At 44.3% G+C, this 18103-nt stretch overlaps 2 protein-coding genes across 5 annotated transcripts in view; one reads left to right on the top strand and one right to left on the bottom strand.

The window, feature by feature from the left end:
• The window catches only part of MORN2 (MORN repeat containing 2), a 56118-nt gene extending 44200 nt beyond the window's left edge, over positions 1 to 11918 (bottom strand). The window contains exons 1-2 of one of the 2 annotated variants that reach the window (XM_056567460.1): positions 11746 to 11918; positions 9890 to 9943 (exon numbers count right to left, since the gene is read on the bottom strand). In XM_056567460.1, coding sequence (XP_056423435.1) covers positions 9890 to 9943; positions 11746 to 11773 — 82 coding nt within the window. In that variant the 5' untranslated portion in view covers positions 11774 to 11918. Of the gene's footprint in view, positions 1 to 9889; positions 9944 to 11726 lie in introns of both variants that reach the window. The other variant, XM_056567461.1, reaches the window with a different exon arrangement.
• The window catches only part of DHX57 (DExH-box helicase 57), a 75969-nt gene continuing 69712 nt past the window's right edge, over positions 11847 to 18103 (top strand). Inside the window, exons 1-5 of one of the 3 annotated variants that reach the window (XM_056567457.1) lie at positions 11849 to 11964; positions 13915 to 14204; positions 15522 to 15674; positions 15829 to 16047; positions 16164 to 16972. In XM_056567457.1, coding sequence (XP_056423432.1) covers positions 13915 to 14204; positions 15522 to 15674; positions 15829 to 16047; positions 16164 to 16972 — 1471 coding nt within the window. In that variant the 5' untranslated portion in view covers positions 11849 to 11964. Of the gene's footprint in view, positions 11965 to 12024; positions 12135 to 13914; positions 14205 to 15521; positions 15675 to 15828; positions 16048 to 16163; positions 16973 to 18103 lie in introns of those variants that run through there. The other 2 variants (XM_056567458.1, XM_056567459.1) reach the window with 2 other exon arrangements.

Raw genomic sequence — 18103 nt, 5'->3', positions numbered from 1 at the left:
AGAAGAAATCAGGGAAGAGGAAGTGAGACTGGCGATCGAGGGGCTCGCCCCCAAGAAGTCGCCAGGCCCGGATGGCTTAACATCCGAGTGGTACAGGACCTTTAAGGAGTCTTTAGCTCCCCTCTTGACTGAGGTATTCAATGAGTGTCTCTCCTCGGGCACTCTACCAAAGTCAATGAGGAGGTCAGCCCTGATTCTTCTGTCAAAGGGTAAAGATCCTAGCCGGATTGAGAATTGGAGGCCCATAGCTCTTCTCAATACGGACAGGAAGCTTCTGGCCAAGATACTGTTTAATCGGTTGGTGAAGTTTGCACCCCGGCTCCTTTCGGGGGCCCAGCACTGCTCTGTTCCGGGCCGAAGCACCTTAAGTGCTGTCCTCAGTGTCAGGGAGGCAGTGGAGCGGAGTAGTGCGGGTCTCTGGAAGGGGTACATGCTGTCCTTGGATCAGGCCAAAGCATTTGATCGGGTGAACCACGAGTACCTCTGGTCCGTCCTCCTGAGATATGGCTTACCGAGTACTTTTGTGAATTGGCTTGTCACCTTATATGCAGGGGCAGAGAGTTTCCCGCTGGTGAACGGTTGGTCTGGCCGCTCTTTTGAGGTGGGGTCCGGAGTCCGTCAGGGTTGTCCTTTGAGCCCGCTGTTATACGTGTTCGCAATCGATCCCTTCGTCCGGAGGGTAGATTGTGGGCCGTTGGCGGGAGTCGGGATGACTCTGGCGGAGCCGGATGTCGCCCAGAGAGTGGTGGCGTACGCTGATGATGTCACTATTTTCGTCTCCTCACGGGAGGAGGTCGATGTGGTGATGTCAGAGGTGGACCGCTACTCGGAGGCATCCGGGTCCAAGATCAACCGGGATAAGTGTGAAAGTCTCTGGCTGGGAGGGGGAGATCCCACGTTTGATCTCCCTGACACCCTTCCAGGGCTCCAAGAGTCAGCAAAAATTCTGGGCATCACATTCGGCCAGGATGATTATCCCACCAAAAACTGGGATGGTAAGCTCCAGGATGCCACTCAGAGGGTGAACCAGTGGAAGGGTTGGTCTATGACCCTCAGGGAAAGGGTACACCTGATCAAATCGTACCTGCTCCCCTTGTTTATCTATCTGGGCAGTGTATGTATCTTACCAGAGGCTTACTACACTAGGGTCTACAGCCTGTTTTTCCAACTGTTATGGGGGAACAGGTTGAACCTAGTCAAGAGGGAGGTTACGTACCGCACGAGGAGACTAGGGGGTTTATCTATGGTAAACCCCGTGGTGTTCTTAACGAACACCTTCTTGAAAGCCAACATTGCAAACCTCTGGAAAGAGAGGGCTCCTCCGTGGGTACTCTCCTGCAAGGAGTGGTTTCGGCCTTTCTTCCAGGAATGGGAGACAGGAGGGCAAGTGAAGGACCTCCGTACACCACATGGATATCTTCCGGCTTACGCTACCCCGACTCTGAAGGCGATACGTCGGTGGGGTCTGGGAGTGTGGGAGATCAGGACCCAGTCAAGGCAGTTCCTTGACAAACGGGTTCTGTTGACCCACTTCCAGAAGCCTCTGGCGCTCAGGGACTGCCCAGGTCGGGATCTGAGGGTGGGGTTGTATCTTTTAAACATGAAAAGGATCCCCCAGAAGTTTTGGGACTTGGCCTGGCGCTGCTTTCAGGGGAAGCTATGTGTAAAGGACAACCTGAAGTACAGGAACTCTGATGACCGGGGATGTCCCCGAGAAGAGTGCGGGGACACGCTGGAAAGCATGGACCACTTCCTGCTTCATTGTCCCTTTAACATAGGGGTCTATAACAGGGTGGGCGCTTCCATCGGCTGGAGTCAACTTGCCGGCCTTGCCTATCCGGAGTGGGCTTATGGGGCATTCAGGAACCTGGGTGGCCGAGATCGGGGCACTTTATTCTTAGTCAGTTTAGTGGTTAGGTACTACACGTGGAACGCACGGTGCTTAGTGTCGACCCAACAGAAAATCCTCTCCGAGCTGGAGGTATGTAGGAACATCACTGGTGACCTCGGGAAGATCAGGTCTTTGGAGTATGGCAGTCTTGGTACCAGTAGGGCTTCTCTCCTGTGGAGAGGTTTCTCATTTCATGTGCCCTAGGTACTAAACCTTTTGGGTAGAGTACCTTTTATTTTTGGTTAGGGGTTGTTATAGGGGTAGAGATAGGGTGAGGGCAGGGTCAGATTTCTTGTAGGGATAGAATTAGGGAGAATTGTAGGGGGAGTTAGGGAAAGAGTATAAAATGATTTATGTATCAGGTCTGCCATCCTTCTCCCTGGTGGTGGGCTGATGCATGTGCACATTAGCTTTTTGTTTTGTTTTCAATTACATGGTATGAAGGGCTTACAGGCAACCAAACTTGGGCCTAAAAGGGGTGGTGGTTCAGAATGTATAAGTTTGTATATAAGTTGGTTGGGAGGAGTGTTAGGTGGGGAGGGTGTATTTGTGGGTGGTGGTTTTGTGGTGTTTTGGGGTCCTGACATGGGTCAGTGAAGGACTGGACTTTGAGAACGGTATGGACGGTATGGACTCTGACCCATGTACAGGAGGGGTGGTGTGGGTGAGGGGACAGTTTTAGTGTAGGTGCTTTCCGTTATTTTCTGTAGTATATTTTTGTGTATTTTCAGTGATTTTTGTATATATTGTGTTTTGTATTTATATTGTTTTATATTATTTTATATTATATAGTGTATAGTGGCAGTCGGGTCAGTAGTTAAGTGGTGTCATATGTGTTTATGTGTATATATATGTGTGCGTTTATGTGTATATACATGTGTATGTGTATATATATATATATATATATATGTGTGTATGTGTATGCTTGCGTATATGCATGTTAAATACATGTTTGTGTATAAAATTTTATATTTAATTTTTTCCTCCTTGGGGGGGCTGCTCCCCTCTGGTGTCTCTGCTCTCCTCGCCTCCGGCTTCGCGGTCTCGCTTTTCGGCGGTGTTGTCCTCTTCTTTGCTTCTGGCTTGCTCTTTTTGGGTCCGGCGCTCGCCGGTTTCTGGGCCGTGCGCGGGTCCTCTCTGGCCGTCCTCGGCTTCTTGCCGTGCTGGGCGTGCTTCGCGGGCCTTGCGGCCGTGCGGGGGCGGTACGTGGGGCTGGGCTCTTTGGGCCCTCTCTCCGGCCGCGTCTCCGCGCTGTTTTTCCCTGCCCTTCTTTCACCGGTGGATCTCTGGCTGGGAGGCAGAGTGTTATTTAGTAGCAAGTTGTGCCGAAATATTATAAAATAATTTTTTTTTTTTTTCCCTGGGTAAGGGTAATTTTTGAGTTACAGCCAAGTTGTGCTACTTTTATGTTCCTTTTCTTTTGTTTTATAGCCAAGTCGTGCTTTATTTTATGTTTTATAAATTTTTTTTTTTTAAGCCAAGTTGGGCTATTTTTATGTTCTTTTTTTTTTGGAATGAGTGTTTGTGTGTGTTTTTTGTCTTTTGGTATGAGGAAAAAAGTAAAAGTATATTTTAGTAAATTTGGGCTGGCCGGTTAGGCAGATTTTGTTTTTGTAATTTTATTTATGTTATGTTTGTTATAGCTGGTTGAGCTTGTTTTTGTTTTATGTTTTGTATCAGATTTGTTTTTCATTTTTATAATAAAAAGAGTTACAGCTCCCAGCAGATTTTTCTTACTTTTATATATAAGGACTTGTTGTATCTGTATTAGTTATCTACTTAGTTTTCTTTAATCCTCACTTTTTCCTATTTTTGGATGACATTTTGGTGGCTTCAGAACCAATTACCAGGTTTCCATAGTTATGGTCTCAACATACAATGGTTTCAACATACAATGGTCGTCCTGGAACCAATTGATATTGTAACTTGAGGGACCACTGTATTTATTTGTATGATGCGTTTCAAGGCAGTGCCAGCCTCTTCCTCAGGTACATACTTAATACTAAAAGTCCCTATCACATGACCGGAAACACCTCAAAAATAATTTACATATCACATAAATTCTACCATAATGATATATATATATATATATATATATATATATATATATAAACATAACACAACATATGACTCAGGAAATAACAAAGAAACAAAAATTTGACATAAAGGAATAACAAAAAAACAGAGAAACACCCCTACACATGGTACGTCCAATGACATAATTTAAACTCTCAGGTGCAAATGTGTTAAATCTGTCTGCACAGTGCGTCCGATGTATTGTACACCGCAACAACATGTCAAAAGATAAACCACAAATTGAGATGCACATGAAAAGGAATTATTAAATGTAAAACATTCACTCATAGATGTGGAGCAAAGAACCGGGCAAAGGGGGCCACAAATTGGCCCATGGTAAGTATGCTTTTCATCAGTGTCACCCGCCCTACAATCTTGTACCAACAGGTTAGTGCGGGTGACACTGATAACAGTTTTACTTTAAAGGAAAAATCTGGCAATCCTTTAGAATATCTATCTTTATTGTTTATGTTTTGAGTACTTGTTATGAACCTTGTACAGTGCAAAATAAAATAAAAAAAAAAAAAAAAAAAAAAAAAGAGACTTAAACAAGTGTGGGAAAATGAAAACAAAAATATTGTTACAGAGGTAATCGGACAGTGTAATTTTGTTTCCATTCTTGTTATGGCATTTGTATAACTTTACTGTATGATATGTATTCTTTAAGCCCTTTGATAAAAATAAATTTTTGATTTTCTTACTGTAAAAAAAAAATAAAATAAAAAAAATGAAGAATATCTAATGAAGGCATGTTTTCTACACATATAATATCACATAGAACAGAATCCTGGAGATCAGCTCATCATCAGGTCATCTGGGGAGCTGCTATAGAGAAGAGAGCTGTCCTGAAGAGAGAACCCTTTATTTAATAGTCACTGTTGTTTCAAACAACCCCCCCCCCCCCCCCATTCAACAGCCAATGTTTATTTACCAAAAGTGACTTTACTTCAGAAAATAAAAGCTGTAAAGTCTTGGTCACTAGGTGTCTACCTTCCCTGCAATCTGCTATTTACTACCTGATGGTAGGGGAAATCTGTCTCTGGTAACAGTCACAGCGACAAAGAGCACAGTGTTCTACACAGACAAAAGGTCGGATTAGGCTGGGTTCACACTATGTTTTCTCCCATACGGGAGCGCATACGGCAGGGGGGAGCTAAAACCTTGCGCTCCCGTATGCCTTCGTATGCGCTCCCATATGTCATTCATTTCAATGAGCCGGCCGGAGTGAAACGTTCGGTCCGGTCGGCTCATTTTTGCGCCGTATGCGCTTTTACGACCGGACCTCAAACCGTGGTTGACCACAGTTTTAGGTCCGGGGGAAAAGCGCATACGGCGCAAAAATGAGCCGACCGAATGTTTCACTCCGGCCGGCTCATTGAAATGAATTACATACGGGAGCACATAGAAAGGCATACGGGAGCGTGAGGTTTTAGCTCCCCCCTGCCGTATGCGCTCCCGTATGGGAGAAAACGTAGTGTGAACCCAGCCTCAGCTGGTCGGGGAGTAGAGTGCTATGCTGCCCGCTTCCCTTGCCTTATATTTTACGATCAAAGCTAATCTCAGGAGTGAGATCGTGCGATCAACAACCTTTGACATGTCTGAATGACATTCCAAAAAGTTGTTTTTCACAAAAGTAACATTTTAAAGTTTGAATGATGTCATGGGGCTGAATTTTTTATGTCACACATTCTCATAGATAATGATGTCATCATACATTCTTTTAGATAATGATGTCTCAATCTTACTAGATCATTTGAATATCCATTATTGTCATTGGGGAATTGTATAATAAATATGCTGCAGATTTCTGTTAGGCTAAACAAATGAGTTGAAATTTAATTTTTTTTGTACTATGCTGTTGCAATAAAGACAAGACTATCTGAATGATGGAGTGCCTTTGTTTCCTAGAATATAATGCAACACTGTGACATCACAATGCCCCACTGAGGCATCAAAATGTCAGACAGTAACATAACAATGTAAAAATGCGATATCACAATGCCCCAATATCACAATATATCACCGTAACGTTATAATGCCAAACAGTGGTGTTACAATGCCCCACTTTGATATCACAATGCCACACTGTCACATCAAAATTTTTAAATGTGGCATAACAATAGCCCACTGCGACAAAACAGTATTTCAATGTGATATCAAAATGCCCAACTATGACTTTACAAAACTTAAATATGATATCCCAATGCTCAACTGTAACAATACAATGCCCAACTGTACTATCAAAGAGAATAAAAGTGTGGCACTCCCCCAGATCTCAGTGATGCCCACTCCAATTGGTTGATGCTATCATTGTTTGTATTAGTGGATATTGTTGGATTAGCTGGGGAGAGTCCTGGCTGAGTGTGCCTGCATATTTTGTGCTGCTCTACTCCTTTGCACCACAATGCCCCATTGTGACATCACATTGGCCAAATGGTACACCACAATGCTCCAATGTTGAAGTATAGAAAAAATCAGTGTGGCACTCACTGGGTTTGCGTGACACTTATTCAGGGTTCATTACATGTGAGGAAGGGGAGAAAAAGGACAGAGCTCTGAGGAGCTGCAGAGTGTTAGGGCATGGTCATGCCTTCAGTTATGTACATGGCTCCAAAGAGACATCCCGATTCCCAGCAGTGACATCACAATGCTCCCTGGGATGTCACTCTCAAATCTTATATCCTAATGATCACCTGTGACATCACAATGTCCCAATGTGACATCTCAGTGCCCCACTGTCATATGAAAATGTCCAAATTTGACATCAAAATGTAACAACTTCCCACTGTGTTGTCATTATGCCCAAAAGGTGACATTAAAATGCCCATTTTTTAAGTCATAATGCCCCACTGTGAAGTTACAATGCCCATATGTGACCTCATAATGCCCACTGTCATCTGACATCACAATGCTCCACTGGGACCGCACCACTTCTTGATTAGACATAATGGGGGAGATTCATCAAAACTTGTGCAGAGGAAAAGTTGACCAGTTGCCCATAACAACCAATCAGATCGCTTCTTTTATTTTTGAAAAGGTCTAGGAAAAATGAAAGAAGCGATCTGATTGGTTGCTTTAGGCAACTGGTCAACTTTTCCTCAGCACAGGTCTTGATGAATTTCCCTCAATATAAAAATGAAAAACAGAAACAAGGATACAGTTCACCCTTTAAAATATGACCCACCAGGTGCACAGAAAACTTACAGCCATCTTGTAAGGATGAGCATGGAACAACAAGTGAATCTCCAGATGGAGGACCTTCCAGAACAATATACATAAAATGTTCACACTTTACTGGAGAAACGACAGCATACTACAAATCCCAATTGAGAGTTGAAGTCTGCGCGATTTCTCATGTACCTGCACTTTGTTGAGCAAACATCCACCGCTTCTCCTCCCTCATCTGTCCTGCTCCTCCAACAGAGATGTTTTAGCGTCTAGTCACATGTACAGTATCCTGCACATATTTGATATGCAGGATTTGAAGCTGCAGAATTGAAGCTGTGTTCAGCCATTATGTTTACATTCAAATCTGCAGCATAAATTCAAATATGCGAAGGACACTTTACATGTGATTACACCCTTAGGGTACGTTCACACCTACAGGTCCTGTTGTTTTGCTGCATATTTTGTGCAGCTGATTTTGCTACTTATTAACTTCTCTGAATAGTAAAATTAGCTGGAGAAAATAAAGTAGCAAAAAAAAAAAAAAATGCAGCAGATTCTTTATGTGTGAACGTACCCTTAATATGGATTTCTCATAAAGGATTCTGTTTTAACCAAGATGCTGTTGAGTGCTGCTTCTTCCTATCTATTTTTGAAATGCCCCACAGTGACATCAAATTCCTGTATGTGACATCCCAAAGACCCGCCGTGACATCACAGTGCCCAAACGTTCTATTTCTTAAAGGATACTGTCAGCTTGTTCCCCCCGCACTAACCAGTGGTACTGGCTGGTAGTGTGGGGGACGCTGATCAGTTTGATGCCTACCATGCCCTGATCTTTGCCCCGCCGTTTGGCCGAAATCTTCCTTTTTCTGTATATGCTAATTAGGTGCTAACTGGCAAAGGTGGCGTAACTGGCACTCTGACGTCAGCACCACTCGTCCGCAGCGTGGCCCAGCTCATCAATATTCTTCCCCTCTCTCGTCTCCCTGCTCTGGTTAGTGCGGGGGGAGCAAGCTGACAGTTTCCCTTTAATGCCCTAATGAATGTGACATCATAAAGCCTAACCGTCAACTCAAAGTCTCTGAATGTGACATCACAATGAACCACTGTAACACACATGTATAGAAGAGAAAAATGAAAAGCAGAGCTGAAGCAGCAATCACCACAATCCACCCTTGCTCCCTGTGTTGGATTGTGTTAAGGCTTGGACGTTTCCCAGTACTAAACATGTAAAAAAAGAAAATGGCAGCAGCACACATTGGTCAACAAAATGGAGGCTCTTAGCGCACTTTTTGATCAAAACGTGTCCCCCCATCCACCACGCGGAGGTGGCCTCTTATCGGATGGGTCCCTAAACACTCACCTACCTCAGGCTGGGTGACATGTTGGATCCACTAACGATCCCAACCACCTCCTGTGAAAATAGGGGAGGGGATGCACGGCTACAGAGGGAGCCACTCCCCCCAAAATTGCACAGCAATGGAAAAAAAAACAACTGAAAATGTAGCCAGCACCTAAACCCAATACACGGGTGCACGCTGCTGTGGCAAGTACAAAACATGTAAAAAAAGAAAATGGCAGCAGCACACATTGGTCAACAAAATGGAGGCTCTTAGCCGTGCATCCCCTCCCCTATTTTCACAGGAGGTGGTTGGGATCGTTAGTGGATCCAACATGTCACCCAGCCTGAGGTAGGTGAGTGTTTAGGGACCCATCCGATAAGAGGCCACCTCCGCGTGGTGGATGGGGGGACACGTTTTGATCAAAAAGTGCGCTAAGAGCCTCCATTTTGTTGACCAATGTGTGCTGCTGCCATTTTCTTTTTTTACATGTTTTGTACTTGCCACAGCAGCGTGCACCCGTGTATTGGGTTTAGGTGCTGGCTACATTTTCAGTTTCCCAGTACTGCCAACTTCCTCCCTGCTTGCTTAATTGCAATGACCCACTGAGACATCTCAATGCCTGATTTTGACACCAAAATGCCCCACTGTAACATCACACGTCCACACTGTGACATCACTGTACCCCAACGTGACAGCAAAAGGCACAACTGGGACATTGCAATGTAACAAAGCTAATAGAAACAGAGTATAGGATGCACTCACAGATTAAAAGCTTCCATCTTTATTCAGATCCTTTTAAAATCATGGCTGGGACAGGTGGAGAGAGAATCTGTGGTCAGCGAGATGCTGAGTTAAAAAAAAAGCCTGAGTCTTTTTTCATTCAGCATCTTGCTGACCACAGATTCTCTCTCCACCCGTCCCGGCCATGATTTTAAAAGGATCTGAATAAAGATGGAAACTTTTAACCGGTGAGTGCATCCTATACTCTGTTTCTATTAGCTTTGTTATATTGGACTGTCTGGATATTTAGGTTTATGCACCACCACCATTGACCTCCCTCTGGACTATACAGGTATTCCTCACAATTGTTTTTTCAGGGTTGTTCATAGCAATAGTGCCGGTCCAGTTTTCTCTCAGCTTAGTGTGATACTACAATGCCCAACTGTGATATTACAATGCCAGAATGTTAGAACATGCCCCAATGTGACATCTAAATACCTGAAAGGGGAAACCTAATGCTTGAATGTAACATTACAATGCCCCAATGTGGCATCACTATTCCCAAATGTGAAATCACTATGCCCAAATGTGACATTACACCGCCTTATAGAAGACAGGAAAATGCCCAAATGAGACACAACACTGCCTTACAATACCCCACTGTAGGTATGGACTGTGTAGTATATCTTACCATAACTGTCTCCATTTGGGAACACAAACGAAATCTGAAAAACATCAGGAGCACCTAGGAAAAAAACGGACAGCTGTATATTACCTTGGGTCTTTTCAGAAGATCAGTAGGCACAAAGAAGCTGCATACATAGAAATGCATTCAATAAAGGGTTTTTCTCACCATACCAATTTCACTTCCAACCGTTTTGACCACCCAGCTGAAGCCTGGGTTCTAATAACCGTGTAGGTTACAATATATTTTGTATAGATTATTTACCAGCGGATAAGTAGCTGATCTACGAAAGGGGAAATCTACAACTCACGTGATTTGTTCCATGGATGAGCAGCTGATAAACCACAAACTGCTCTGTCATTTTGCACTCTCAAGATGCAGTTTTTTGGGTGTTTTTTCCCCCCCAATAAATAGTAAGTTTGTGATTCTTTCATCATGTGCATCAAGGAATTCTATTGCAGAAATGGTGAAAAAAAAGGCAGAAAAAATGCCAATGCCAATGGTGTTCTTTATGGCTTTTTTATTTTTATTTTGCTTCTATAGACTTCTATGGGGAAAAAGGCTAAGACTGTAAAAAAATAAATAAATAAAAAAAAATAAAAAAAACATAGTATCAACATGCTGAAATTTTGAAAAACTGTCACTGAGCCCAAAAACGCTAAAAAACGCTAAAGAGCTAACATCCAGCTGCAGACAAAAAAAAAAACAAAAAACAATGTGCGCCATTTGCGGTGTATAAAAAAAAAAAAAAAATGATAAAAAAGTGAAAACTTAGCCAGAGACAAAAGCGCAGTGTGAACTCGGCCTAACTTGATTTTATGTGTTGTGGGGCATGTGAACGGGTGAAATAGTTCCTCTTTAGGGTACGTTCACGCATACGCAGGTTTGATGCCCAGGATTTTCTGCTGCAGAATTCAATGAAAACTAAATGACTGAGCACAGCTTCTAATCTGCAGTTACAAACCCTGTGCATCAAATCTACGTGGATCCTGTACGCGTAAACGTACTGGGTTCACACCATGTTTTTGCAATACAGTTCCCGTATACATTTTTAATTTGAAATTCCTACGGAACCGTATTGAAAACCGCATGCATTGACTCTCCTATGAAAACCGTTTGCCAAAAGATGCATCAGATTGTGTACTTTTTGCATCCTGTACGGTTTTGTCTTTTTTTTCCCATACCCGAAACGGTAGCCTACCACCGGGTGAAAAAACATATTGAAACGTAACATGGGAGTCAATGGGAACCGTACAGAACCATATATGCTTACGGTTCCATCTGGTTTTCACCATACAGTTTTTGACTTTGCAGTTTTTTTCTTGGAATTTCAATCAAACAAGTGAAACTTTATTCAAAATGGAGTGAAAAGTTAAAAACTTATACTTTTTTTCTTAAAAAACGGATGCAACGGACATCATTTTTCAAACCATATACAGTTTTTAACTGTATACAGGTTGAAATATCTACACACGTTTTGATACAGTTTAGTCCGGTTTTGAGGAATCCGTTTTTCATCAAAAAACTGATACGGGAACTGTAATGCAAAAACGTGGTGTGAATGCACCCTAAGTTTCATCAAAACATGTGCAAAGGAAAAGTAGCCCAGTTCCCCCACAGCAACCAATCAGATCGTTTCTTTCATTTTTAAAAAGGACTCTGAAAAATAAAAGAACATCAATTAATCTAATTGGTTGTCATGTGCAACTGGTCATCTTTTCCTCAGTACAGGTCTTGATGAATTCCTAATTGAAGAGAAAAGTATACCGTTTCTAGCAGTGGTGACATCATATCTCATCGTTTATAGGGTTATTATTGACAATGACAATCCGCCCTATCATACCGTATAACCGCATTCTTACCGCCAGCTTCCACTGTCCCCTGTTCCATAGTTGCTTCCGGGTAAAGCACACAAACCAAGCTACTGCGTTACCATGGCAAAGCGCCCCTCACTGAGGAGGCGGGAAAAATGTGGCGTAAAGTATAACAGACCAATAGGGTGGCAGGGGCCGGTCTGGGATGCCGGCTGCGCGTGCGTCACGTGACTCTACAGGAAGTTGCCCCTCCGTCCTGTGGTAGAAGTGAGTAAATGTGTGTATTGTTGTAGTGATGTTGTCTCTGATTTGTACAGATAGACCAATCTTTATTGTACACGATAAACGGTGACAATAAACAAAGAAAGGGGGTCTTAGGGGCATGTCATTTAATTTAGGGCTGGAAAAGTGTCTACAGCTGGACAGAGCATGCTGATGTTAGTAGTACTACAATAGCTGGGGGGGGGGTCACAACAGGTTACAATGTATTGATCTGTGGATTATTATTGTTTAAAGAGTAGCTCCCACCATCCTATTTTTTTTACCTGTCCCTGCCTATTGCACATCTATCCCTAACCTTATCCCTGCTTTTAATTTTTATTTTTACTATATTAAAAATGCCTTTTGTCTGCCTGACAGTGTGCTCACTACCAGGCAGACTTCCCCAGCAGGCACCACGTCACTGATGCCTGCTGGGGGGGGGGGGACTTCTGCCCTTAGTTCATCTACACAGGGTGCCTCCAGCTGTTTCACCACTACAACTCCCAGCTTGCCCTGACATCTATTGGCCGTCAGGGCATGCTGGGAGTTGTAGTATTGAAACAGCTGGAGGAACCCTGTGTAGATAAACTATTAGTTAGTTACATGCGGCGCTAGCCTGTCCCGTCCCCTCCATCTCCCACCCCCCGCGCCATTCCCTCCATCACAAACCCCACCTCCCGCATACCCCGTTCCCTCATTACACTTACTGCAGCGTCCGGCAGTGGGCGTGCAGGGACAGCGGCAATGTGCGGTAGGAGTGGCCTCCCAGCTATTGGCCGGGGAGACAATGCGCTCGCTCCCTGCCTGTCTGATTGACATGCAGGGAGCAAGCGCAGGCGGAATGAAAAAGGACCCATGCCCGGCCGCATCAGTCCTTTTTCAGGCCTCTGTACCAGCGTTCACGAGCCTGTGGCTCTCCAGCTGTAGCAAAACTACAACTCCCATCATGCCTGGACAGCCTATGGCTGTCCAGGCACGATGGGAGTTGTAGTTTTGCAACAGATGGAGAGTTAAAATTTCTGCTATCAGGGTAATGATGAGAGTTGTAGTTTTGCAACAGTTTGATGGTCACACTTTTGCCTGTCTGGCCATGATGAGAGTTGTAGTTTTGCAATAGAGAATCAAAATTTCTGCTACCAGGGCATGATGGGAGTTGTAGTTTTTTTTTTTTTATTATGAGAGAGAGAGTCACAAGTTGGGGACCTGTTCTATTCTGTCTCACTCCAGCATTCCCAAATAGAAAGTTGGTACATAAGGGGAGATTCATCAAAACCTGTGCAGAGGAAAAGTCGACCTTTTCAGTTTGGAAAAGGTCTCTGAAAAAGGAAAGAAGTGATCTGATTGGTTGCTATGGGCAACTGGTCAACTTTTCCTAAGCACAGGTGTGGATGAATCCGCGCAAAGAATGAACATGTTCTTTCTTTGCGCGGAACAATTTCAGCGGTGGAATTGTCCGCCGCTTAAATTCCACAGTGTGAACGGATCTTGCGGAGACCCATTCACACTAATGTTAAGTTCACACCACGGAATTCTGCTCGCGTAATTCCGCTCATGGAATTCCGTAGTGTGAACGCACCTTAATGCATTATGTATTGCCTTCTATAAAGCTACTTAGACAATTTGGTTTAAATTTCACCCCTTAGTTTTTCTATACAGTATATTAATGTAGTAGTATTTTCTAGCGACTTTTGTGCCAGTTTTATAGCTACAACTTTAAAATGTTTTCCACTTTTTCGATCATGACGATTGAATGAGTCTTACGCATTGGGGGTTGCAGAGACTTCAGTCTCCTCACAGCTGCCATATAAATCAGTCAGCAGAAGACAGGCTCTGGTTACAGCAGTCTATATTCTGCTGCAGACATAAAATGTTATGAAACAGTTGGCGGGAAGTCCAGGTATGATATATGAAGTGTGGGATATATGTATAATGTGATGTGATATTGTGTATCCACAGATGGATTTTCCTACAAGGAGGAAAGGCAAACCAAACAAAGGCGGTGGCAAAGGACGTGGTTCCGGTAGAGGGGGCAGAAGAGGAGGTGGCAGTGGCCGTGGAGGTGGCAGTGGCCGAGGAGGTGGCAGTGGCCGAGGAGGTGGCAGTGGCCGAGGAGGGAGTAGAGGCGGAAGATTCGGGGCTGAACCTGGAGGAGGAGGTGGTGGAATAGGAGGCAAGAAAAGCTCTAGTAAAGCATGGGATGATGGAGATGACATATGCTTCTCTAGAAAACCAGAGAGACTGCCAAGGTAAATAGTGTCACTGACATTACCTCTGTTTGGCTGGGTTCACAGTGCAGTTTTTTATTGAATATTTGAGTCTTCTCGTTCTGCATGTTGGCCCTTTAGGATAACTTTTTTTTTTTCTTTGTGGCTGAAAAATATATTAAAAAAACTGCACCAAATTATACTTTGTGATCCTAGCCTAAAGCAATAGAATGGGCAGAAGATACCTATGTCAGTCTGCTAAACTGCTCTCTTCTCTATATTATTATACTGGTAGATCAGATTGCATGTTTAATGTGACACATTCCCTTTAAAGAAGACCTGTGGCAAAGTTCCCCAAAGTCTCCCGCAAAAAAAAGAGATTTTACTATCATTAAAGTGTAACTGTCATTTGGGTGTAAAAATCCTGGCATGTCCCTGCAGCTATCGCCTGTGTGTCTCTGTGCAGAGACAAAATATAGGAATGGGTGGGACGAGCAGGGCTCTGTGCAGTGGGGACGAGCGGGGCTCTGTGCAGTGGGGACGAGCGGGGCTCTGTGCAGTGGGGACGAGCGGGGCTCTGTGCAGTGGGGACGAGCGGGGCTCTGTGCAGTGGGGACGAGCGGGGCTCTGTGCAGTGGGGACGAGCGGGGCTCTGTGCAGTGGGGACGAGCGGGGCTCTGTGCAGTGGGGACGAGCGGGGCTCTGTGCAGTGGGGACGAGCGGGGCTCTGTGCAGTGGGGACGAGCGGGGCTCTGTGCAGTGGGGACGAGCGGGGCTCTGTGCAGTGGGGACGAGCGGGGCTCTGTGCAGTGGGGACGAGCGGGGCTCTGTGCAGTGGGGACGAGCGGGGCTCTGTGCAGTGGGGACGAGCGGGGCTCTGTGCAGTGGGGACGAGCGGGGCTCTGTGCAGTGGGGACGAGCGGGGCTCTGTGCAGTGGGGACGAGCGGGGCTCTGTGCAGTGGGGACAAGCGGGGCTCTGTGCAGTGGGGACAAGCGGGGCTCTGTGCAGTGGGGACAAGCGGGGCCCTGTGCAGTGGGGACAAGCGGGGCCCTGTGCAGTGGGGACAAGCGGGGCCCTGTGCAGTGAGGCTGATTGGCAAGCCAGTTACTGTGCAGTGGAATCCCATTGCCAGCAATGGGACTCTGTGGCACCGAAATTTTCAAGTGGAATTTAAAAAAAGAATTCAGCTCGGAAATTCCGTAGTGTGAAACCGGCCTAAGAGACTAGAGACCGATAGCTCTAGCCAAAAGCCATAATATTTTTATGGTGGTAGAAGTTTCTTTCTTTAACAAAAAAGTTTCTTGCTATTAATGTGCACATGTTCTCCTTTTTGTATATCACGCCTTCTATTTTTTAGTTTTAGTCATTGTAACCGACGTGCCCAGCGGTCCCGTGGTGGCAATACCCACAGCACTCCTCTTCAGACTCTGCACATGACCACTGAGAACCAAGAACGTGTCAAAGCTCTTTTGCGTGATCTTCAAGAGCCAGATCTAGACACGGTTGTTGAGTAAGTAGATATAATCCTGAAGAGTGTATTTTCTTTTTCATTCTGTGTGATTTGTAAAGAGTACTTCTAAATAGAGGTTGTGCAATACATACATGTATGTTATAGTCAAGATTACATAAATAACACTAAAGCAGAAATATACTATCATACACAGTGATGTGGGGTCAGACTTGGAGGAAGATTATGAGTACAGCAGCTCCCAAGATGGGGAAGAAGAGGATGAAGATGAACACTGTGAGGCTGATTTGGGATTTGATCTTTGGTCTTCTCCACAAGAAGCACTGGGAGTAGCTGGGAAGCTTTCCCCAGAGGCACCTACCAAGATGTTACCTGAGGCAGTCATATCACCTTTTGCTATAGGGAAACTATCTCGGTAGGTCAATCAGTGTGCTAGACAGCCTTCCCTGAGAATCATCTTCAGAAATAAATGCCATTTGCCTTTTGTGTATTTATAGAGGGTGATAACAGTATACTTTTGCATTTCTGCAGTTACGGTTTTGACCGTGAGAGATGTTTGACCGCCTTGAGGACCCATGATGGAGATGTTGGATCATCCCTCGAATACTTGTTGCTGCAGTGTTTTTCAGAAGCATTTGGCATCCAGACTAAAATGCCACGGACTGCTGATCAAATCAGCATGGAAGACATCTTGGCCTTGCGTCAGGAGGAAGCCTTTGTCCTCAGCTCGATTTGTGGGGAGAAGTTTATTGAGAGGATCCCAAACAGTGTATGGACTGTGGGACTTGAGCTTGGTTACCTAACAGACAGGCTTCAGAAACCCAGAAATCCGGACCGTGCCAAAAATTTTGTAAAACCAACACCTAATAATATCTGCAAGTTTTTTTTGAAAGGAGAAAATTGCCATTTTGGGTCTAAATGTAGATTTAGGCATGAATCCCCAAAGCAGAATATGAAGGATGACTCTCACCTAAGTGCTAATGACACCGGCTACCTGTACGAACTGGAAATCCGGTTCCCAAAAGACAATAAATACCCTTATCAAGCACCACTCATAGCATTTCATTCACTTAATGAGAATCTTCCAATGGGTTGTCGCCTACACATGGCAGAGTACTTGTATGAAAAAGCATTAACTGTTGCTCAAACCGGCGAACCTGTCGTCTTTTCCCTTGTCAGCTGCTTGGAGGATGAAGATGATATTTTACAGTTACTTGCCAATACACATCATCGCTACAGTGTCCCACCACCTGTCATACGGCCTATATCAGAAATCAAGAAACCACCCATAATTGTTAATAAACCATTGAGCTCTGAAAAACCAACTCGTGCTCCCGAAGGTATTGAAATGCTTTTATCAGGTCACGTCCAGGGTATTTGAGGCCTTTTAATTTCATTTTTGTTGTTTTTTTATTTGGTGTGTACCGCAAAGATCAAACAACACTGCTGGGGGCATTCATTATCTTATATAATTTTTTGACATTATACTTTGCTAGTGCTGTACAGGAAATTAACACTAGAAATGAAGGAAGTAAACTCCAGCTCGGTTCATGAACATGTGGCTTTATTCACATCAACGAGGCAACAGGTACAGGGAGGAAGTGCATTTCGGCCAGGTGCTGGCCTTAGTGGTACGACTAAGGCCAGCACCTGGCCGAAATGAGTCACTTCCTCCCTGTACCTGTTGCCTCGTTGATGTGAATAAAGCCACATGTTCATGAACCGAGCTGGAGTTTACTTCCTTCATTTCTATTGTTCTGGGTGAGGTACACACCTTCTCCCTGCTCGAGATCCAGACCAGGGATAGAGCCGGAATACTTCTATTTTTTCACATAGGAAATTAACGCTGTTCTATTTACTTGATAAAGGCAAAAGACGAGTGCACTCACTGGATTCATCCAAACTTCTGCTTGCTTTATTCATGAAGTGAGATTAACATTACATTAGCAAAGGCCAGCATTTCTCCCCCGTGTGCAGAGCAGATTTTGCAAGGACATCTCTCCTGGGTGACGGCGGCTGTTTTACCCCTGTCGGGGTTTCCTCAGGCTCCCTCGTGACCCCCAATGACAGCTATCCTCTGCACAGTCATATAGGAAAGGATATCCTTAAAGTTACAGAATGACACCCCTTGGACTGCACTACTGGGGCATTCTGATGACATGTCTCCTTCCTGTGTCTGTAAGGTGCAGGGTTTTTCTAGAGATTTAGTACGGGTCTATATAAGAAAAATACAAAATCCATCCCTTCCTAAGTGAATAGTAGTAGCTATAGTTAAATATGTTGTGGGAATTTGTATTTCTACTGATTTGAATCCGCACAAAATCTCCATGACAGCCAGCAGAGATCTTAAGTACAGAAACATAAAGTATATAAGAAAGTTGAACAACTTTTCTTTATACACTGATTTAGTTTTTTTTATACAAAACAGAAAAGCCCTAATTAAGCACATGGGGCTTATAAATTCATATGGG

This window comes from Hyla sarda, chromosome 3 (genome assembly GCF_029499605.1).
Source record: "Hyla sarda isolate aHylSar1 chromosome 3, aHylSar1.hap1, whole genome shotgun sequence".
NCBI classification, from domain to species: domain Eukaryota; kingdom Metazoa; phylum Chordata; class Amphibia; order Anura; family Hylidae; genus Hyla; species Hyla sarda.
This window is presented reverse-complemented; position numbering and strand designations above follow the sequence as displayed.